Source organism: Carcharhinus amblyrhynchos, chromosome X, assembly GCF_965287045.1.
Source record: "Carcharhinus amblyrhynchos chromosome X, sCarAmb.v2.hapA, whole genome shotgun sequence".
Classification (NCBI taxonomy): Eukaryota; Metazoa; Chordata; class Chondrichthyes; order Carcharhiniformes; family Carcharhinidae; genus Carcharhinus; species Carcharhinus amblyrhynchos.
This window is the reverse complement of record NC_137359.1, coordinates 13646161-13670726: the sequence shown is the minus strand read 5'-3', so window position 1 is coordinate 13670726 and position 24566 is coordinate 13646161. Positions and strand designations below refer to the sequence as shown.

The 24566-nt window shown below is 45.9% G+C and overlaps 1 protein-coding gene across 5 annotated transcripts in view; it reads right to left on the bottom strand.

Annotated features, from left to right (window-relative positions):
* The window catches only part of LOC145362040 (transmembrane protein 198-like), a 90893-nt gene that overhangs the window by 7740 nt on the left and 58587 nt on the right, over window positions 1-24566 (bottom strand). For 4 of the 5 annotated variants that reach the window (XM_080218078.1, XM_080218080.1, XM_080218079.1 and 1 more), the window contains 3 exons: window positions 16125-16350; window positions 3670-4245; window positions 601-2381 (listed from right to left, as the gene is read on the bottom strand). In XM_080218078.1, the coding sequence (XP_080074204.1) occupies window positions 2017-2381; window positions 3670-4245; window positions 16125-16275 (1092 nt within the window). In that variant the 5' untranslated portion in view covers window positions 16276-16350 and the 3' untranslated portion in view covers window positions 601-2016. Of the gene's footprint in view, window positions 1-600; window positions 2382-3669; window positions 4246-16124; window positions 16351-24566 lie in introns of those variants that run through there. The other variant, XM_080218081.1, reaches the window with a different exon arrangement.

Genomic DNA, 24566 nt, shown 5'->3' with positions numbered 1-24566 from the left:
TGGGATTTTCCACCAGAGTTGCTGTGGCTTCCCAGTCTAATGCCAGGAAACATGGGTGGGAAGCTGGCTGACACAGTGGTTAGCATTGCTGCCTCCCAGCTCCAGGGCCTTGGGTTCGATTCCTAGCTGGGGTCACTGACTGTGCTGAGTCTGCACATTCTCCCCGTGTCTATGTGGGTTTCCTCCAGGTACTCCGGTTTCCTCCCACAGTCCAAAGATGTGCAGCCGGGGCGGCATGGTAGCACAGTGGTCAGCACTGCTGCTTCACAGCTCCAGGGACCTGGGTTTGATTCCCAGCTTGGGCCACTGTCTGTGGAGATTGCACATTCTCCTCATGTCTGTGTAGGTTTCCTTTTTGGACTATGGGTTCGGTTGATTGGCCATGCTAAAATTGCCCTTAGTGTTCTGAGATGCATAGGTTAGAGGGATTAGTGGGTAAATATTTAGGGATACGGGGCTAGGGCCTGGTTGGGACTGTGGTCGGTGCAGACTTAATGGGCTGAATGGCCTCTTTCCATGCTGTAGGGTTTCTATGTGGAGATTAGATAGATTGGCCGTGCTAAATTGCTCCTTAGTGTCAGGGGGACCAGATAGGGTAAATGCATGAGGTTATGGAGATAGGGCCTGAGTGGGATTGTGGTCAGTGCAGACTCAATGTGCCAAATGGCCTCCTTTTGCACTGTAGGGATTCTGTTCTACTATATGGTGCTGCTCCTCTTCCTACCTGCATTGTCCAGTCTGCTTCCCCTCTCCCAATCCCTTTCCCCACTCCCCTCAGATAGCAAGACCTGCAGCTAAAATTTTGTGCAGACAAAAGGGAGAGAGGCAAAAAGCAGGTGATATAGGCCAATTAGCCTAACATCTATTGTTGGAAAAATGTTGTAATTAATTATTCAGGAAGTAATAGCAGCACATTTGGAAAATCACAATCTGATCAAGCAGAGACAGCATGGTTTCATGAAAGAAAAATTGTATATGACAAATTTATTAGAGTTTTTCGAGTAAACCTTAATCTGAGTGGATAGAATGTGGATAAAATGTGAAGGTGTTTCTTCTGGAAGGCAGAACAAAAGAACAGAGGATTATTTAAATTGAGGAAAATGCAGAAAGCTGCAACAAAGGGACTTGGGGTACTTGTGCATGAAACACAGTAAGCTCGCTCACAGGTACAGCAGGTAGAGGAAAGCTAATGGAATGTTGGCCTTTATTTCAAGAGGGTTGGAGTATAAGCGTAGGGAAGTCTTGCTGCAACTGTACAAAGTACTGGGGAGACCACATCTGGAACAGTGTGAACAATTTTGGTCCTCTTATATAAAGAAAAGATATTATTTCATTGGAAGCAGTTCAGAGAAGGTTCACTAGGACGATTCCCAATTTGGAGGGATTGTCTTAAGAGGAAAGGTCAAACAGGTTGGGACTCTACTCATTGGAATTTAGAAGAACGAGAGGTGATCTCATCGAAACATAAAGGATTCTTAAGGGGCTTGTCGGGGTAAATGCTGAGAGGATGTCTCCCCGTCATGGAAGAGTCTAGGACCAGAGGGCAGAGTCTCAGAATAAAGGGACACCAATTTAAGATCGAGATGAGGAGGGATTTCTTCTCCCAGAGGGTTGTGAATCTTTGGAACTCTTTGCCATTGAGAGCTGTGGGAGGCAGAATCCTTGTGTATGTTTAAGGCTGAGGGGGATAGAATTTTGATCAGTAAGGGAATCGAGGGTTACGGGGAAAGGCAGAAAAGTGGACGTGAGGAACAGGCTTAAGGGGCTGAATGACCTCCTCCTGTCCCTATTTCTCATGGTCTTTTTGGGTGCCCTATTGCATCAGTCTGTCTGATTCCTTTTCTATAATATACTCCCATGGACACACAACATTAATAACACAACTGATTATTTTGTTTGTATTATCTGACTTGATTCTTGTGTCGGGCTTGGTCATATATAACCACATGAAGTAATGGAGGCAAGTCACAGAGATGCCTTTGAGGAGAAGTGAGATAAGTACATGAGAGAGAAAGGTTATGTTATTGGGTTAGGTGAAGAGGCATGAGTGAAAGGGTCCTGTGAAACATAAATCCTGGCAGCAGTTGACTGAAGTGCCTGTCTCTCTGCCGTATATCCTATATAGTTATATAGCTTAACATTGTGTAGAAGAATGTAGATCACAGGGTCTCCACTCTCGCTTCCCTTCATTGCAATATTCCAGGGAAAAGAGTTTGCCATATGATACTTTACTGGTGAAAGGATGTCTCCCGTGTACCGCTTGACTGGGTACGGTTTCCTGCGGTATGTGCCCTCTGCCTGAGATGCCCTCTGTCGCTTCTTTGCTTCCTGCTGTCGTATTCTCATCAACTGCACTCGTTTTTGTCGTTTACTGATGATAACTACAGGAAGAGAAAAGCATTAGTGGCAGTAGCATTGGTGTTAACAGCTATGATTCCTTTTCCTCTTCCTCATCCACCCTTCGCAGGATGTCTCCATCTTTACTCAAGAATGGAACAATTGGAAACAAAGCACGTTTCTGTTCCTCCCATTTCCTTCACCCTCGGCAGTAAGACATTCAGACTTGCAATGGTCTTGATCAAAAAAAACACCAGAACAAGTGAACCCAGGGCAGCATCAGTCAGCTCTCTCAGCCTGCTCCCAAAGAACTTAGAATCATAGAATCCTACAGTGCAGCAGGAGGCCATTTGGCCCTTCGAGTCTGCACCAACAATCTCACCCAGGACCTATCCCCATAACCCCACGCATTTACCCTAGCTAGTCCCCCTGACACTAAGGGGTATTTTAGCATGGCCAATTCACCTAACTCGCACATCTTTGGACACTATGGGGCAATTTAGCATGGCCAATCCCTCTAACCTGCACATTGTTGGACACTAAGGGGCAATTTGGCATGGCCAATCCACCTAACCTGCACATCTTTTCGACTGTGGGAGGAAATCGGAGCACCCGGAGGAAACCCACGCAGACATGGGGATAATGTGCAGACTCCACACAGACAGTGACCCAAGTCGGGAACTGAACCCGGGTCTCGGGCGCTGCGAGATTCCTGGGGATCATAACCAATACAACAACTGAACAGGACAATATAATGAAGCTGTCGAGTCCCCCAATAGATCCACTGTGCTGATTGTTCAGTATGAGAATCATTTCATTCAAATGGCTCAGTGGCTAAAACCATCATCCAGTTATGCTCTGTGCCACACAAATGAGCAATGCACTAGGTTTGATTCTGGGTCTTTCATGAGCTAAGTGGGGGGAAGTGCTGGGAGCCCTTGAATGAGTCTTGGGCCTCCCTGCAGAATAAAGGAAAGGTCCAGCTGGGTTGTTTCTACTGCTGGTCACTCTGCAGTGAGCTCTGCTCTGAAGTGCAAGCAGGCACCAGATGGCAGCAAGTTCAGGCTCAGCTAGATGGCAGTCACCCATTGATACCCATTGCCTGGGCTCATAGAGCACAAGAATAATATATTGACAAAGTATCAGGGAGTTGTCAGCATTCATCCAACAGTACCCTCATGGCAACCTGTTTGATTACTGACTGAGAAGTAAAAAATCCTTTCATAAAATTGGTCCAATGTAAAAAAAAATCCCCTCAACCTCCCATCTTCCCCTTCACAGAGTTAATGTTCAGAGGGCAAAAACACAAATGTGGCCTGGAACTGGCCTTACCTTCAGTGTGAGAGTAGCCTTCAGCTGTCAGTTTCCACTGAACCAGAATTCCCAGCATGCTCAGCACTGGCCAGATACCAAGAATCACCCAACTGTACCAACAAATAGGCAACGAGGGCGAAATCTTCAGCCTCTCATAGACATACTGCGCCAACAAAAACAGCTCGATGAAATAGTCCACAGACAGGGTAATAATAGCACCACCAAAGACTGCAGTGGAGATAATGGTGAAGAGTTTTTGCCACTGTAAAGTTAAGACAGCGAACAGCATCCCAACACCAATAAGAAGCCCCACTGGAATCCAGATGGTGTGTGGGTGGTAGAACTGTTCCATCACAATGAGGGTGACAGTTGCTACCAGCAGGCCAAGCACCAGGCCAATCATGAAGAGACCAACGCTGCGGACAAGCATGGTGACCAGTCCGCACAGGATTCCGATGCCAAGACCAATACCAGCACTGGCCTCCACGCTCAGCTGAACGTCCAGAACTCGCTCCTTGTAACACAACAGGAAGATGATGATGGAGCCAAACATCAGCCCACACAGGAACATGACAGCCTTGAAACAGCGATAACCTGCAACAAAGGTTTCAAAATATTACATTAATGACTTCTACACTGTAACCCAGGCACAATAACCACCATCTGACCTGATGCTTAACACCTCCCTCACAATAGCAAACAGTTCCTATCCACACACAAGGTTGTGCACTTGCTGAGTTACACAACGGTGGAGATTGTGTTCCTTACACTTTAATTACACTGAGGCAAGTTCGCTAGCGAAATCACAAACTAGGTGATAAAGTGTTCTCTTCAAGATGGCACTTTATGTCCAACATTAGTTCTGATGAAAGGTCTGAACTGTTAACACTTTTTAAAATTATTATTCAATCATGGGATGTGGGCATTACTGGCATTTGTTGCCCATCCCCAATTGCTGTTGAATTGAGTGGCTTCCTAGCCCATTTTAGAGGGCATTTAGTCACATGTAGGTCTGATGGATGGCAGATCTTCAGCAGATAGTGAAGCAGATGGGTTTTTACAATAATGGTTTCATGGTCATCATTAGGTCCTTTAATTCCAGATTTTTAGTCAAGTTCAAATTTCACCATCCGCCGTGGTGGGATTTGAACCTGGGTCCCTAGAGCATGCCCCTGTCTCTCTTGGTTACTAGTCTAGTGACAATAACACTTTGCCACCATCTCCCTCTCTCTCACTGCAGGTGTTGCCTGATCTGCTGAGCAATCCCAGCATGGTCAAGTTAGCATGGCCAATCAACCTAATCCACACATCTTTGGACTGTGGGAGGAAACCCACACAGACACAGGCAGAATGTGCAAACTTCACACAGACACTGGCCCAAGCTGGGAATTGAACCCAGGTCCCTGGCGCTGTTAAGCAGCAGTGCTAACCACTGTGCCACCCCAACTGAGTAGGTAGACCACAAGAGAGCAGCAGGTTGAGTAGCAAGAGGCAATAGATGGATCCACAACACAAACATAATTTGTAAATTGGTTTATCTTTTCTCTAAATTGGCCACTGGCCTTAACATTAGTTGGTGGTGGGGGTGGGATATTTGAAGCAAGGTTAAGAGCAATGACATCCTTACTGACTCCATCAGCATTGAGTCATCTTTGGGAGTAACCTCACCAAATAACTTGTGACGGCAACCTTAAAAACTCCTGCTTGTCTTCTAACTCTGACTTCAGATTCACGTCCGCACTATAGCAAGCCCCGGCCTTTCATTTCACTTTCTCCATTAAAAACTGACACAGTGCTTTGCTTTGACTGTACATTATGGCCAGAACTTTACATACATGTAATGGGCACGCACCTGACCCAAACCTCTGGAAATTGCACAGGAAGCATCAGGCAAGCACCCCACCGTCAACGTGATCCTGCACCACAAATGGTCGGTGGGCATGTGCAGGAGTCAGAAGGATATCCATTGACAATCAGGCAATTAAGTCCATTACAAAGCCAACTGCATAGAATTTTATGTTGCCCGTGCAATTTTGTAGTCAGAACATGGGCAGACAGCCATTCTTTTGAATGCCTTTCACATGCCAAGGTAGGATAAAAGGGGCCTGAACCTCAGCAAGGTAGCTGGTTAGGAGTTTAGGTGAGAGTTTGTTGCTGCTTTATTTAAAGTTAAAGTTTATTAGTCATAAGTAGGCTTCCATTAACAATGCAATGAAGCCACTGTGAAAATCCCCTACTCACCACACTCTGGTGCCTGTTCGGGTACACTGAGGGACAATTTGGGATGGTCAATGCACCTAATCAGCACAACTTTCGAACTGTGGGAGAAAATCAGAGCACCTGGAGGAAACCCATGCAGACACGGGGAGAATGTGCAAACTCCACACAGTCCTCTGGCCAGGAATTGAACCCAAGTCCCTAGCGCTGTGAGGCAACAGTGCTAACCACTGTGCCACCATGCTGCCCATTTCTGATAGCCCGTGCCTTTTTCTGCTGGACTCTGCATTGTTGGCTTTCTTTTTGAGAATTCTTTTGTCTCCCTGACTTTCTTGAAGGCTTTATGCTGAGTGCACTCTTCAGTGTGCAAGACCATGCCAGCTGCATTGCAGCAGATGGGTATAGTATATCCACAAACAGGACCTCCCCTGAAAAGAACGAGAAGGGAGAGGAGGCTGGGCGTTCATGGTTAGGGAGAAGTCACATCAAGTGCCAAGAATGGAATGGCACGGCATCTGCTCTGCAATGGAAAAAAAAACATGTCTAATTTCTGCTTCTAGATAATTCTGGCACATCAGATTGCTCTACAGCTGTGTATGTTGAAGCTATGCAAAACTATTCATGTTTAGGTCCCACGTTCTTTTTCTTCCCTTCTAATGCATTGGTATTAAGTGGCAGCAATAGCACCTGTTACTGTTCCCAGCGGACAGAATCCAAATCTGTCTACAGCAGACACTAAAACAGGACTGTGGAGTCTTCAGCTTAGTTAGGAATCCAAGAAGATTACGCAAATTGCCTCTTTTTGGATGGGAACGATTAACTTAAGTTGGCTTACACGGACTTGTTTCTTGCTGCTTTCTCGTTCTCGTTAAGGAATCGGAACATTTAATCCATCGCTATTTCAGCCAGGTCAAGAAACGAGAGATTCAAACTTCCTGTAAGAGGCTTAGCTCACAGCAGCCATTTTGTATAGCTCTACTTTTCAAAATGGAGGCTCTCAACACCAATAGTTTATCAGATAATGAATTCTTCAACTGAAGTTCCCCAAAAATGAATCTTAAACCTCCCTTTAGGATGTGTAAGCAGGTGGTTAGCCATCACTTACAGGCACAAGCTGAATAAATGAAAAACACCAGTAAATGTAAACAATCAGACCACCGCTGTTGGAGCATCAGATGTTATAAGATTGAGCAATTTAAATGTTCAGATTGAGGTTATCTATACTGATTCTGGCCTCATCAGCATCCCCAATTTTAATTGCTCCACCATTGGGGGATCTACTGTGGGACTCATCAACAGGAAGTTTGCTTCATTGTTTGATCTTTGTATTGTCTCCATCTTCAAATGGGGAGTTTGACGGAATTGGGTTATTGAGGAAGGACCAATGAAATTCAAAAATTAATGACAGCTGAATTTTGAACTTCGATTCCCCTTTTGGAAGCCTAACGACTGCCAGAATGACAGAATTATTCACAGTTTGGTTATTTGTAATATTGATCAAGTTTTGAGATCACATTTACATAAGTGTACCAAGTTATGAGGGCCATAGATAGGAAGAAACTTTTCCCCTTCGTAGAGGGGTCAATAACCAGGGGTATAGATTTAAGATAAGGGGCTGGGGATTTAGAGGGGATTTCAGGAAAACCTTTCTCATCTAGAGGGTGGTGGGAATCTGGAACTCGCTGCCTGGAAGGGTGGTAGAGGTGGGAACCTTCACAACATTAAGAAGTATTTAGATAAGCACTTGAAATGCCACAGCATACAAGGCAACGGGCCAAGTGTTGGATAATGGGATAGATAGGTGCTTGATGACCGCACAGAGACAATGGGCCAAATGGCCTCTTTCTGTGCTGTATGACTCCCTTTGTTGTATCTTCAGCTGCCAAGATCCCAAACTTGGAATTTCCTCTCTAAACCTCTCCACCTCTCTCTTTTAGATGCTTGTGAAACCTTAACTCTTTGACCCAGCTAATATCACGCATATATTAGTAGTCTGCACTAATACCACCCTATGGTATCAAACCTTGTCTGATTATGCTCCTATGAAGCCCCTTGGGATGTTTCACTACATTAAAGATGCTGTACAAATGCCAATGGAGTGATTTTTGACAAGTGGTCTGGTTAATACCCATGGTTTTGCAATATGCGCTCAATGCAGCACAGAGTCAAGCACCAAAAGCGCTTTACAACCAGGGAAGTACTTTTGTCAAGTGAAGTCACTGTTACAATGTCACAAATGTGAGAACCAATTTACATACAGTAAGGTTCCACAAATAGCAATGCAATAATGACCAGATAATCTGGCTCTAGATGCTGATTGAGATTAAACATTGGTGGGGACACCAAAGAGAATTCCTCTGCTCTTCTATGAAATAGTGCCCTGGGATGGCCAAAAGATGGTAACAAAGCAGGACTCCCTCAAACACCATTTTAAATGCACATGATAAAACAAGCAGTCAATTACAGTGGTCAAAACACAAAATCCATTTGCATTAACACATTTCAAACTGCCTGATTATAGTATTTTAAATATCCTTACTTAAGGCAGAAAGAGCTAGATTTCCTTACCTGTTGTAATGAATGAGGGAAGTTTGCATCACAAACTGATGAACGGAGAATAAAATATATTTATATCTCCTTTTGAACAATTGACATGTACTAAACACCAAAAACACAAGAACCAAACCAGAGTCTGTTACATCAGCGAGAAATTTCGGTAGCACTGATATAAACTGCCAGTGCCCAGGGTCTCTCCCCATTTCACACTGCTGCCAGACCCCAATGTTTGGCAATCTTATAAACAGCCAGTGCTTACAGCTTAGCGCCGTTACAATCTGCTGCCAGTGTTCACAGTTTAGCGCCGTTACAATCTGCTGCCAGTGTTCACAGTTTAGCGCCGTTACAATCTGCTGCCAGTGTTCACAGTTTAGCGCCATTACAATCTGCTGCCAGTGTTCACAGTTTAGCGCCATTACAATCTGCTGCCAGTGTTCACAGTTTAGCGCCATTACAATCTGCTGCCAGTGTTCACAGTTTAGCGCCGTTACAATCTGCTGCCAGTGTTCACAGTTTAGCGCTGTTACAATCTGCTGCCAGTGTTCACAGTTTAGCGCCGTTACAATCTACTGCCAGTGTTCACAGTTTAGCGCCGTTACAATCTGCTGCCAGTGTTCACAGTTTAGCGCCGTTACAATCTGCTGCCAGTGCTCACAGCTTAGCGCCGTTACAATCTGCTGCCAGTGTCCACTGTTTCGCACCGTTACAATCTACTGCCAGTGTCCACTGTTTCACACCGTTACAATCTATTGCCAGTGTTCACAGTTTAGCGCCATTACAATCTGCTGCCAGTGTTCACAGTTTCGCACCGTTACAATCTACTGCCAGTGTTCACAGTTTAGCGCCGTTACAATCTGCTGCCAGTGTTCACAGTTTAGCGCCATTACAATCTGCTGCCAGTGTTCACAGTTTAGCGCCATTACAATCTGCTGCCAGTGTTCACAGTTTAGCGCCGTTACAATCTGCTGCCAGTGTTCACAGTTTAGCGCTGTTACAATCTGCTGCCAGTGTTCACAGTTTAGCGCCGTTACAATCTACTGCCAGTGTTCACAGTTTAGCGCCGTTACAATCTGCTGCCAGTGTTCACAGTTTTGCACCGTTACAATCTGCTGCCAGTGTTCACAGTTTAGCGCCGTTACAATCTACTGCCAGTGTTCACAGTTTAGCGCCGTTACAATCTACTGCCAGTGTTCACAGTTTAGCGCCGTTACAATCTGCTGCCAGTGTTCACAGTTTTGCACCGTTACAATCTGCTGCCAGTGTTCACAGTTTAGCGCCATTACAATCTGCTGCCAGTGTTCATAGTTTCGCACCGTTACAATCTGCTGCCAGTGTTCACAGTTTAGCGCCGTTACAATCTACTGCCAGTGTTCACAGTTTAGCGCCGTTACAATCTACTGCCAGTGTTCATAGTTTCGCGCTATTTCAGTCTGTTGTCAGTGTTTCAGGAGCAAACCCAGAGACTTCCAGCCCTCGATCACGAACATGATTCTCAGATTGTGTTTTTGTTATACCTGCAATTGCATTCATACTAACTCGCTCACTAACTGATAAGTGCGAGGTGATTCATTTTGGTAGAACAAACTTGATTGCGGATTACAGGGTCAATGGCAGGGTTCTGAAGAATGTGGAGGAACAGAGAGATCTTGGGGTTCATATCCACAGATCTCTGAAGGTCACCACTCAAGTGGATAGAGCTGTGAAGAAGGCCTATAGTGTGTTAGCGTTTATTAACGGGGGTTTGAGTTTCAGGGTTGTGGGGTTTATGCTGCAACTATACCGGACCCTGGTGAGACCACATTTGGAATATTGTGTTCAGTTCTGGTCACCTCACTATAAGAAGGATGTGGAAACATTGGAGAGAGTGCAAAGGAGATTTCCCAGGATGCTGCCTGGTTTGGAGGGTAGGTCTTATGAGGAAAGGTTGAAGGAGCTGGGGCTTTTCTCTTTAGAGCGGAGGAGGATGAGAGGCGACTTAATAGAGGTTTATAAGATGATGAGGGGGATTGATAGAGTGGACGTGCAGAGACTATTTCCTCAGGTGGATGTAGCTGTTACTAGGGGGGCATAACTATAAGGTTCATGGTGGGAGATATAGGAGGGATGTCCGAGGTAGATTCTTCACTCAGAGAGTGGTTGGGGTGGGGAATGGACTGCCTGCTGTGATAGTGGAGTCGGACACTTTAGGAACTTTCAAGCGGTTATTGGATAGGCACATGGAGCACACCAGAATGATAGGGAGTGGGATAGCTTGATCTTGGGATTGGACATAGCTCGGCACAACATCGAGGGCCGAAGGGCCTGTACTGTGCTGTACTGTTCTATGTTCTAACGGTGGAGGACCGATCCGTCAGCCTGGATTTTGTGCTCGTTGCTCTGAAGTAATCTAAAATGAAACTGGGATTAGATCCACGGAAAGCAGAGAGCAAGTAAGTGGATTGAATAAAAGAAGCAGAGGAGAAAACATATCTGCAATACCTATTAATTCCTATTTGGATCCAAATTGCTGGAAGTTAAATAGAAAGGCAAATATTATAATGACAGGATAAAAGTTTCGACATTCATTTTTTAAAGTGACAAATGGGTGGAAAATAATCCAATAAAACTCTTAATGTGACCTCCAGTAATATCAAGTGAGCCCAGCTTACTGGTACTGAGGGATGGCAGTGACAGATAGAGTTAGGTCAGAATGCAAATTTCAGATAATACTCTGAACAGCGAGCTTCAGAAAATCACCCACAAGTGCTCAGGATGTCGATTATTACTGGCTGGATCCTGACAGTGCTGGAAAGGTCATACAGAGCTGTGGCAATGATTGCAATCGATATTACACTATGCTGGTCTATACTCACTATCCAGAGTGTCACATGAAAGGGAGATGCCAGTGAACTGGTTTTGTAAACACAGGGAATAACAGTAAAATGTGATATTTGTGACTGTGTACCTTTGTCTCTGTCTCAGCCCATTTGGTGCTGAAGATCTCTCGTCCATGCCATCATCATCTTGAATGATCGCCTGGCCAGCCTCCCCTCTCAGTAAGCTCCAACTCATTCAAAATACTGCTGCTGCATCCACAACTCACTCTGCATTCACCCTTACAGCCACTGACCACTCCTCCAACCTGCTCCAATTAAAAACTGCAACCCAACCCCCTCACCCACCTGCCCTCCCTGCCCCATTCCCCTCACAACTCTCCATTCTTCCCTCTCTTTTTCCCACCATTGGTAATGGTACCTTCAGCTACCGAGGTCTTACTCTGTGGAGTTTCTCTGCCTCTGTACCTCTCTCTACCCTCCTTTAACACCCCTCTTTAAAACCACTTCTTTGACCAAGCTTTTCACCCATCCGTGGCATAAGGGGAGTAGGTGTCTAGCACCAAGCCCCTCCAGTATGTTTTCCTCCACCATGTTTTCCAATATCCTCCAAGATGGCAATCCTGGTATCAGATATTCCGTGGACAGAAACCAATCAATCTGCGATGACTCCGGGTCAAGACCAAGTTCTCCAAGGACATACTTAATGATTTCCTTTTTGCTGATGACTGTGTATGAGCTGCTGGTTCAGAGCTGGGCATGCCATGTAGCATGGACTTGTCCTCCAATATGTGCAACTTTGGCCTTATGAATAGCATGATGAAAACTGAAGTCATGTACCAGCCTGTCCCAGGAAAAGCTTATCTCGAGCCCAAGGTTTTAGCCCATGGCCAGAACCTGAATAGGTTGATTTATCTCAGTAGCAAAGTCTCTCGAGCAGGATTGACCACGAGACAGGTGTAGAATTGCCAAAGCAAGTGTAACCTTTGCCAGACTTTGAACATCAGTCTGGAAATGAGGATTAAATGCCAGACACTGAGGTGCCTACCTGAGCTGGCACGCCAAGCATCCACTCAATATTGAGACAGTCAGAATGGAGTTGGAGTGGCCACATAGCCAGAATGTCTGACACTCACTTACCAAAACAACTTAATCATTCACAGGATGTGGGCGTCATCAGTTAGGCCAGCATTTATTGTGGTGAGCTGCCTTCTTGAACCGCTGCAGTCCCTGTGATGTACGTACACCCATAGTGCTGTTAGGGAGTTCCAGGATTTTGACCCAGCAACAGTGAAGGAATGGCAACTTGCATTTATATAGTGCCTTTAACACAGAAAAACACCCCAAAAATGTCCACTGAAATAAATGACCACTGACTGCTACCAACATCCTAGGAGTTACCATTGACCAGAAGCTGAACTGGATTAGCCAGCTAAATACCCCGGCTACAAGAGCAGGTCAGAGGCTGGGAATCCTGCAGTAACTCACCTCCTGACTCCCCAAAGCCTGTCCACCATCTACAAGGCACAAGTCAGGAGTGTGATGGAATACTCTCCACTTGCCTGGATGGGTGCAGCTCCAACAACACTCAAGAAGCTCGACACCATCCAGGACAAAGCAGCCCCGCTTGATTGGCCTCCCATCCACAAACATTCACTCCCTCCACCACCGACACTCAGTAACAGCCGTGTGTACCATCTACAAGATGCACTGCAGCAACTCACCAAGGCTCCTTAGACAGCACCTTCCAAACCCACCACCACTTCCATCTAGAAGGACAAGGGTAGCAGATACCTGGGAACACCACCACCTGCAAGTTCCCCTCCAAACCCCTCACCATCCTGACTTGGAAATATATCGGCCGTTCCTTCACTGTCGCTGGGTCAAAATCCTGGAATTCCCTCCCTGACAGCACTGTGGGTGTACCTACACCACATGGACTGACTGATGTTCAATAACAATCCTGGAACTCCCTCCCTAACAGCACTGTGGGTGTACCTACACCACATGGACTGACTGATGTCCAATAACAATCCTGGAACTCCCTCCCTAACAGCACTGTGGGTGTAACTACACCACATGGACTGCAGCGATTCAAGAAGGCAGCTCATCATCAGCTTCTCAAAGGGCAACTAAGGATGGACAATAAATGCTGGTTCTAGTCAGCAAAGCTTACATCCCGCGAATTAATAAAAGAAAAGCCCCATCTCAAATCCTACCTTCCCCTCATCCTGCTAAATGGTGGGAAGCGCAAACTGAAGATGGTGTGACCATGGACCTCTTGCTTGCCAACCCATCACAAACCCACACTCCTCACCCCAACCCTCCCCTTCTAGATTTCAGCTTTCACATGCCCCGAGACCTGCCGTCTCAGGAGAAAAAGGTGACAGTTACAACACACCGCTGATAAAGAAACACTCCCACTTGATCTGACTCACATATTGGCGTCGTGCGTACCTCAGATGCCTGTTGTGGTAGTAGTGAGCAGTCAGGCCAGAGGGAATGATAGTTTGTGTGCCAGTTCACCAGAGGGTGCTGTTTGATACAATTCTGCTACAGGGGACTCTGATGAGAACTGCGATCGGGTAGCATCCAGAAGAATGCTGATGGACATGGACACAGAGATGTTTGGTATAATGGCAGGTTACAGGTATAATGGCTTGGTATAATGGCAGGCCTGCCAGATAATCAAATTCAGGGAGCATGGAGGAGTTGTGCTCCAACAGACAGAAGCCACCTGATGTTTGAGTGCAGTGGAAGCTCAGACTGGGATCAGGAGTTCCACGCTTGCTGCCACACAGGCTCAGAGTGCTGCCGTCCATGATTGCAGATATTAATGCTCAGAGGGGCTCCCAGGCCCTCACAACAGTCCAGCAATCTGCCCTCCCAACAGGTAACTGAAACAGCTGAGACTCCACCCCCAGTGGAGTGGCAGTGGCTCTGCGGAGCATGAAGCTGCTCCCACCAGTGCCACTTTGCCAATGCCCCTGCTGCTGCCTGTCAGCTGACCAGCGCAGGCTGCTGCCACACAGCCAGTGTGAAGCCGGGCCTAGTCATAGAGGTTTACAGCATGGAAACAGGCCCTTTGGCCCAACTTGTCCATTCCGCCCTCTTTTTTTAAACCCCTAAGCTAGTCCCAATTGCCTGCATTTGGCCCATATCCCTCTATACCCATGTAACTGTCTAAATGCTTTTTAAAAGATAAAATTCTTACTCGTCTCTACTACTACCTCTGACAGCTCGTTCCAGACACTCACCACCCTCTGTGTGAAAAAATTGCCCCTCTGGACACTTTTGTATCTCTCATCCTAAACCTATGCCCTCTAGTTTTAGACTCCCCTATCTTTGGGAAAAGATATTGACTGTCTATCCGATCTGTGCCCCTCATTATTTTATAGACCTCTATAAGATCACCCCTCAGCCTCCTACACTCCAGAGTTGCTCAAACGAACACTATCTGCAGTTCCACAAAGGGAATGCTGAAGGATGGACAGTTCATTATGTTTTGGAAATGTCCTTAGATGAAGTTGTTTAGGATTGGTTTTATTCCAGACTTTGAACCATGTGGATGGTGTGATGCTACAGTGACTGGATTGAAAGGCGAGCAATTGTGCAGCGACTGTGATGTCAAAAGAACTGGACTCTGATAATCCACTCTCCACAGCTCACCCAGAGCAAAGGGCTCCTGTATGCCTCCTCCTAGTTTCCCTATTCCCCCTTTCCCTGGACACAGTTTCCGCCTGCCCCCCCCACCCCACACATGCCCGGTCCTGGACTCTGGGACTCGGGAACTGGGGACTGCTTATAATCCCAGTCCTAGCCATTGCTGACACATCTGTCCAAGTGAGGGGCAGAAGTCTGATCTCCAGCCAATGAGACCTCCATGCCGCGGTGAGCAGCAGCGAATCAACAGAAAGCGGAGCTGGAAAAGCCCATCATCTGAGCAATCCTGCCCATTGTCTCTGTAGCTCTCCTGCCAGCTGGATGGCTGGTTCTTTAAGCAACACTGATGGCACAGCCCCTCTGGCAGCTGTACACATGTTCATCTTAGACAGCTTCAGAGTGGGCATTCGCTGCACCTCTGTGGCAGGCAAGGTGTCACATCAGTGTAAACATCACGGTATGCCTCCAACACACCCACACACATGTGGCCATGCCAGAAATGGCTGAGAGATTTTTTGGCCAGTTTTTTCAATATGTGACATAGCTCCAGCAGCAGCACGGCAGGGTCCAATTTCAGAGCAGTCCTATCTTAGGACACTGTCCTTTTCCATCTGGCTAAACTTTCGAATGACATTAGTGTCCAAAGATATGGTGGTTAGGGGGATTGGCCATGCTAAATTGTCCCTCAGTGTCCAAAGATATGGCGGTTAGGTGGATTGGCCATGCTAAATTGTCCCTCAGTGTCCAAAGATCTGCAGGTTAGGTGGATTGGCCATGCTAAATTGCCCCTCAGTGTCCAAAGGTCTGCAGGTTAGGCGAATTAGCAGGGTTATGGGGATAGAGCAAAGGGGAGGATCTGGGTGGGATGCTCTTTTGGAGAGTTAGTGCATACTCGATGGGCCGAATGGCTTCTTTCTGCGCTGCAGGGATTCTAATGGTTCTATGTGATGCTCACAAAGATTGACATCAGTTTACACAATGCTTCCAACTGCTACCTCCGTCTTCCCAGAAAGGACTGCTTCACTCAGAAAGACTTTTAATCCTAATGATCCAAAGATCAAGAAGCATTTTCTTCTACCTGATGAATGCGAAGTTGAGCAACAATTGACTTGGGACAGCAATTTAGCAATATCAAAAATTGAACTGCATTCTGCCTGGATAAATCCACTTTGAAACGTGTACCTCCCTCAGTGTCCCACACACAGTTATCAATAGCTTACTCACCAAAGAAGCAGTAGATGACCCCAAAAAGGCAGCACATGGCACAAATAATCGATGGAATGAGCTGATACTTCCTTTCCACCTCCAGGTCACAGCGGTTCACAACAATGTCCTCCTGCTCCTTGAGGTTAAAGTCCAACAGTGTAGAGGTCATAGCTGTCCAAAGTCGACAGGGGAAGGCACAAGAATGTTAGGTGGGTCTGTCCATCCAATCAGAACACCGTAAGTTCTGCGAGAGAAAGGCACAAAACAAACAGAATTAAATCAAGAGCAAATTACAGCAGCTGCTGGAAACCTGAAGTGAAAGTGGATTCAATTTTCATCAAACTTAGTGGCCTTTGAATGGAATTTTCCTCAGTGCCTTCACAATATTCTAGGTATGGGATTGTATGAAGTGTATCCAGCCACAGGGCAAATCAAAGGAGACCCCCGCCCCACTACTCAATTATCTCATGCTGGTTAATGAATTACACAAATATGGCCCAATTTCGGATTACATGAACTGGCTCTTGACAAATGCATCATTATGGTGTCAAAATGTGCGTGGCTTGTGGCAAAAGCTCTCTCCATAAAGTCATACTTGCAATAACGTATCTTTTTAAATCCTCAGTGGCACCATGTGTCTCAGATTAAAAATTCAAAACAACATAGACATGTTGCCTCAAATCTCACCTCCATAACTGTAGAGAGAGGAAAAGAAATTGGACTTTTTATAATTAAAACTAACTAAACAACAGTTACTGCACTTACAAATCTCTTGGCTGCAACAAGCTTGGGTATGTTGAGGTGCTTTCTAATTGCAAGTTTATCTTTCTTGTATGAACGTTCGGATTCGTAACTCAGATAATTTGAATATATTCACCAAACCTGAATGTCAACCAAGTCGTACAAGGCACAACTTTATGCATAGAAGTGAAATTCATAGAAGACAGGAGCAGGAGGAGGCCATTCAGCCCTTCGAGCCTGCTCCACCATTCATCACCATCGTGGCTGATCATCCAACTCAATAGCCTAATCCTGCTTTCTCCCCATAACCTTTGATCCCGTTCACCCCAAGTGCGATATCCAGCTGCCTCTTGAATACATTCAAGATGCAAAATTTAATTGCATAAGCACTTCTTTTTTAAGAAGGACTGTGGCTGTACCAAATGAATATATTGTTCCTGCTGCAGCCCAGATGTTGACACAATTTACTGCATTTTAGTTACCAGTTTAAAATTCTTGTTTCTAGATGCAAAACTAAACTTCAGTCTGGGTGCTGCTCAAATACCCTGGCTCAAAATCAGCACTTTCTGAGACAAATTTTAATTTGAAGGTGGTTTTTAACATGGTGAGTTTATTCCACTGTCAGAAATGTTGTAGACAGAGATAGTGTTGTCTCCAAACAACTTTTATTCCCTGTTTGCCACCTGCAACAGCTAGTCGGAGACAGTTTGGGAAATGCTCCAGTGCCAGAGTTGAAGCTAACCCATAATCTGCTGTACTCGTTCACAAGTTCACAGGGTAAAACTTCAACATGACGCCGAAGAGACTCTGCACAAACTGTCTGGTTCCTGTTAACTAGCAGTCAGCCTTGACTCAGTGCGTAGTATTTTCATCTCTGAGTCAGATTATGTGAGGTCAGGTTCCACTCCAGAGACATGAGCACAGAATCCAGGCTAACACTTCGGTTCAGTATTGAGGGACTGCCTCTCAGATGAAATGTGAAGCAAGATGGGCCTAAAAGATCCTGTGCCACTTTTCTAAGATCAGGAGTTCCACTGGCCAATATTTAGAGAACAGAATCATAAAATCCCTACAGTGCAGAAGGAGGCCATTTGGCCTATCGACCACACACCAACAACAATCCCACCCAGGTCAAATCCCCATAACCCCACACATTTACTCTGCTAATCTCCCTGACACAGTGGAAGAGGGGTGGGAGGAGGCTCACGTGAGGCACAAAAATCAGATGGGCTGAATGGCCTGCTTCTCTGTTGTAAATTTGATGTACTGGGACATAAAAGTGCATTCCTTCCAGTTCTGAGGCACAAGACAGATTGGAGCTCTGATCAAGGCTGAATTAGCTGATTTCAGTTGAGCATCAGAGTTCCTGTTTGTGCTCCCTATCCAGTATTTCCTGATACCAAATGCACGTGGGTGGATGTACAGCAAGGACAGAATTGGGCTTCCCCCACAACTGATGAAGCTGCCAGCACTCATCGTTTGGGATAACTCATCGAGTGAAGTACTCTGAAAACTGACCCTCAGAAGGAGTGAAAGATTGCAGAGCAAGACAGAAGAAATTCAAATTTTGTTTTTATCACTTGGGAAAATTTAAGCACCGGAGGTGAAGAATCGGTCACGGTCTAATAAATAAATCTTAACTAATTCTATGACGAACAGCCCATGTTCAAAGCTTTAATTCCTGATACTGTAAATGGGCTTAGCAGTGCTGATAGCTTGTTGAACAAGCCACATATTGTTCAGGGTCAGAATGACAACTTTCTTGTCTCAGAAACTGGCCAGTGTAGCAAGCAACTAATATCTGTGCTGTATAAATGAATCTTAGTTCTAGATAAACTGACGCAATTAGGAGCTTTTCTTCTCTCTGTTGCTAAACAATCATCTCATTCATCTGACTGATCTGCTTAGCACACTGTGAGCCATCTTATTATCTCTCACTCGAGCTGGTCCACTAAACCTCATTGCTCATAGCCAAGTCTTGTTCGTCAATTGACTCTTTGTGTTCTCCAATGGCCAGACTTTTATCAATGCTGAAATGTCAGCTTGGCTCAGTCACTAGCACCCTTGCCTCTGAGAACAAAGCCTCTGGGTTCAGGTTCCACTCCAAAGACATGTCCAAAACGTGACCATGGGCAGAATTCTCCAGCCGCGCTCACCCTGAAACCGGAAAATCCCGCTCGAGGTCAAAGGACCTTTCCATGGTCTGCCCCTCACCCACTACGATTCCCGTGGCAGGCAGGATGGTAAAACTCATCTCCATATCTATATAGAATCACTACAGTGCAAAAGGAGGCCATTTGGCCCATTGAGTCTGCATCATCTCTTTGACAGGCCCTTTCCCCATAACGCTACATATTTAACCCACTAACCTACACATCTTTGAACACTAAGGGGCAACTTTGCATGGCCAATTCACGTAACGTGCACATCTTTGGACTAATCTGCCTAATCAAGTGGGAGTTAAAGAACTCATGGCACTATTTCAGGGAGAGCAAGAGAGTTCTGCCCTATGTCCTGGCCAAGAGACCCCCCACAACTAACAGTTAAAAACTCAGGATCAACTGGTCATTCAACTCGCTGCTGTGGGATCTTGCTGTGTGCAAAATGGCTGTTGTACAATCTTGATCACTGGATGTAATGCATGTTGAGATGCTGTACGTGATTCATTCAAGGCAAGAATGCGTCCCCCTGTCTAGAATTGCCTTGTCCCCTCTAATTTTCTCACTTTGCACCAATTTGCGTAAAATTGCGCCAAGTGTAGATTTTGTTCCAACCAGGTGCAGCGGGATTTTGTTTGGCTGGATTTTCCGATAGGGTTGTGAACTGGAGCACCATTTGACCCAATTTTGAATAGACAACTATAATGTCGGGGGCACCCTGCATTTTCATTCAGAATGCTGACAAATGCCCCAAACCACTAACAGTAGCCATGAGAGAGAACCAGCGCAGAAAAAACAAAGCAGTTTGACAACTGGACTCAGCAAGAAAAAGTATGCACGGAATGATTGGACTTAGAATCCCGATAGTACAGGAGGAGGCCATTCGGCCCATCGAGTCTGCATTAACAACAATCCCACCCAGACCCTTCGTATTGTGTACCCCACATATTTACCCCACTAATCCCTCTAACCTACACATCTTTGGACACGAAGGGGCAATTCAGCACGGCCAATCCACCCTAACCTACACACCTTTGGATTGTGGGAGGAAATCGGAGCACCCGGAGGAAACCCATATAGATATGGGGAGAATGTGCAAACTCCACACAGACAGTGACCCAAGGCTGGAATTGAACCTGGGTCCCTGGCGCTGTGAGGCAGCAGTGCTAACCACTGTGCCACCGTGCTACTCCAACTTGAACCAAAGATGACCCAAAGTTTGGAAAAAAAATACACAGGGAATGGGTACTACATCCCCAGTGAATCCTTCAGGGCAGCTCTGGTGGTTATTACTGTGCTCTCCCACGCAATCATTATTGAATGTTAAAGGAAGATGATGCTACAATAACATTACTGCAATAGTTTTCCCCCTTCAGCTTAGTGATTGTGTCCAATCAGTACCTGAGCCTTATAGTCCATGCTTCATTGCCCTCAGCCTAGGTGACAGTTGGATGCTACAACTGGCCTCAGCACCCTCAAGGGTTGGTTGACTGCTCTCTCCCCGCCCTCTGTCCCTAGTGTGAGGCAATTCCAATCCTGGCCACTGGGTGGCATCAGAGACAAACAAATGCACCTCAATAGGTGCAAACTGGCTTCTTTAAAATCGCCATCTAAATTATCCAACTTGAAAGGATTAAGGCCCATCAGAAATAAATCCAAATGGATTTGGGTTGGACTATTTAAGACTGCCCAATGTAGTCTGATGCATTGGTAATGTTGGATTTAGAATTAAGAATGGGAAAAATATGACACATGAAACAGGAGCAAGAGTAGGCCATCTGGCCCATGTTAGCCTGCTTCACCATCAATAAGACCTTAATCTGCTTCAGTGCTAGCCCCATATCTGCTTCATTTCCTCAGCATCCAAAAATCTATCTGCTTCAAAAATGCAACATGGAGAACCCTCTGTGTTGGAGAATTTCAAAGATTGTGTTCAAGCATTTTTGGAGAACATTGTTAGTCAGGTTGCTTGAGTATGGCTGGCCTTATGAAGAGTGCCTATTCCACCAGGACACGTCCATCTGAAAGCAATGACATATACAGTGAAATACGTTAACATGCGGCACGGTGGTATAGTGGTTAGCACTGCTGCCCCACAGCTCCAGGGACCTGGGTCACTGTCTGTGGAGTTTGCATGTTCTCCCCATGTCTGCGTGGCTTTCCTCCGGGTGCTCCTGTTTCCTCCCACAGTCTGAAAGACATGCAGGTTAGGTGGATTGGTCTTTAGTGTCAGGGGGACTAGCTAGACTAAATGTATGGGGTTGCACGAATGGACCCTGGGTTGGATTGTGGTCGGTGCAGACTCGATGGGCTAAGTGGCCTCCTTCTATAGGTGGCACAGTGGTTAGTACTGCTGCCTCACAGCACCAGGGACCTGGGTTCGATTCCCTGCTTGGGTCACTGTCTGTGCGGAGTTTGCACATTCTCCCCGTGTCTGCGTGGGTTTCCTCCGAGCGCTCTGATTTCCTCCTGCAGTCTGAAAGATGTGCGTGTTAGGTAGATTGGCCGTGCTAAATTACCCCTTAGTGCCATGGGGACTACCAAGGATAAATGTGTGGGGTTATGGGAATGGGGCCTGGGTGGGATAGTGATCGGTGCAGGCTCGATGGACTGAATGGCCTCCTTCTGCACTGTAAGGATTCTATACTAACAATGGAAAAGTACCATTGGGTATGTTTTGTTTTCACGTTTATGCTTAAAAGGAATGAAGCTCACAGTTAACTTTAAATTCTTCCCAGGTTTCTCCCCTCTCACCACCCCCACAGGTACTACCTGAGAACATCCCTAAAAGCACACAATACCTATTGAGATAAATCAAGTCAACTTTAATTCATTTAGCTCAGATCTGCACTTCTATAGCACTTGTAATAAGGTAAGACATCCCCAAGGTGGTTCACAGGAGAATTATAAAACAATATATAACACCAAGCCACATGGAGAGATATCGGGGTGATAACCAAAACTGTGAACAAAGTCAAAGAAGCGAGAGAGCTGGAAAGGTTTGTGGACGTCATTCTAGATCTGAGCACCAGGCAGCTGAAGACACGACCACCAAAGGTTTTAGGAATGTTGAAGAGGTCGGAATTGGGGAAGCATAAATATCCCAAGAGGATTGTTGAGCTGGAGATAGGGAGTGGTCAACGTCATGGAGAGATTTACAAACAAGCACGGGCATTTTTAAATCAAGCCGCTACAGATGAGTACAACAGCATAGATTCCATCAAACTCCAAGCTTAAGGAAAAAACAAATTAAAGTGATCGAAGCAACATTCCAGGAGGAGCCATCAGTACCAAACTTCTCAGTAAATAACAAGTATAGATGGACAGAGGTAAATACACACGCCACATAATCCTACCCTCACCCAGTATGGAGCAAAACTGTTCAACAGCCCCTGTCTTAAGCCCCAAAAGATTGAGGGCGGCACAGTGGTTGGCACTGCTGCCTCACAGTGCCAGGGACTCGAGTTCAATTCCAGCCTTGGGTCACTGTCTGTGTGGAGTCTGCACATTCTCCCCGTGTCTGCGTGGGTTTCCTCCGGGTGATCTGGTTTCCTCCCACAGTCCAAAGATGTGCCGGTTAGGTGGACTGGCCATGTTAAATTGCCCCTTAGTGTTGGGGGATTAACAGGGTAAATATGTGGGATTAGGAGGATAGGGCCTGGGTGGGATTGCTGTCAGTGCAGAATCGATGGGCCAAATGGCCTCCTTCTACACTGTAGGGATTCTATGACTAAACCTCATACATCAGGAGAGTGTTCTCTGTATCGAGTGGATCATGGATTTCATGCATGCAGTCTATCTGTCCCCATTTTGACCTTTATTCCTCAGAGATATTTTGGGTTTAGTTTCTGTCTCTATTTGTGACAAGTTGCGTTACATGATCTATCTTTTAAAATCACACACCACATCTTGGTCAGTTCGGAACAGCCTTATTTTCAAAAAGGCCCAGGAAATGTTGACTTGTGTGTTAAATGGTACATGGGTGACACTACATCGAAAATCTAAGCGCTTCCTCCAGTTACTTGATGTGTGGTTATACATTTAGTGTGCCTCGATCTGTAATGAAATATACATTTAAGATCAGTTCATGAGTTAGTGTGCAGGTTGGTTGGTAAGAGTATTTGGTGGTGGGGAGGGGGGTGGGGGGACAGGTCTTTAGTTCTCCAAGACCACCTGCCTATTTTAGTGGAGTCCCGTTTCACCAGATTGGTAGTTTTTTGGTTCAACTCCGTGGACACATTGCTAACACTATAGAGACCACCACACAAGCAAGTTTGACCTCAGTTCTCTTCCGCTTCCTGTCTATCCCGCCCCTTCACACATCTTCCATTCCTCCACTCCTGGACACACTGGGGGAGATTATCGTGAAACTTCCAATCTGTGATTTTCCAGTCATTCATTTTTATATGAATGAATCTCACACAATCTCCAGATCTGTCCAGGCAAATAACCTGAGAAGAGAACTGCTATCTTTTTGCTTGGGTCATTTTCCAAATCTTGATTTCCATTCAGCATCTACTGATAGAAAGTAAATGTATATCCACATGAAATGTTGGATTCTTTTAATTTGGATTTATTTTAATGAAATTAATCCTGCACAAATAGTCTCTGCGACACGGTGGCACAGTGGGTTAGTACTGCTGCCTCACAGCGCCAGGGACCCGGGTTCAATTTCCGGCTTGGGTCACTGTCTGTGTGGAGTCTGCACGTTCTCCCCGTGTCAGCGTGGGTTTCCTCCGAGTGCTCCGGTTTCCTCCCACAGTCCAAAGATGTGCAGCTTAGGTGGATTGGCCATGCTAAATTGCCCCTTAGCATCCAAAGATGTGCAGGTTAGATGGATTGGCCATGCTAAATTGTCCCTTAGTGTCCAAAGATGTGTAGGTTAGGGTGGATTGGCCATGCTAAATTGCCTCTTAGTGTCCAAAGATGTGCTGGTTAGGTGGATTGGCCATGCTAAATTGCCCCTTAGTGTCCAAAGATGTGTAGGTTAGGGTGGATTGGCCATGCTAAATTGCCTCTTAGTGTCCAAAGATGTGCTGGTTAGGTGGATTGGCCATGCTAAATTGCCCCTTAGTGTCCAAAGATGTGTAGGTTAGGGTGGATTGGCCATGCTAAATTGCCTCTTAGTGTCCAAAGATGTGCTGGTTAGATGGATTGGCCATGCTAAATTGACCCTTGGTGTCAGGGGGACTAGCTAGGGTAAATGCATGGGGTTATGGGGATAGGGCCTGGGTGGGATTGTGGTCTATGCAGACTCGATGGGCCGAATGGCCTCCTTCTGTACTGTAGGGATCCTATGATAACGCCACTGGACGTATCTGAATTCAGAGATACCTATTCTGCCAGAGTGCTTACAAACAGTTAATGAGGGGTTTCCTGCCACTCCCCTCAAAGTTCACGGCACATTCTCCATCAAGACAAACAAATCCATTTCTTCCTGCCAAAAATTAAAAGGAGGATTCCTTCAGTGGTTGGGCTGTCCCACCTCGGGAGCGCCGGTGTGTGACATTTCACATGACCTATGAAATCCTCACAGCCGGCCGAGTGAGTCATCGCAGAA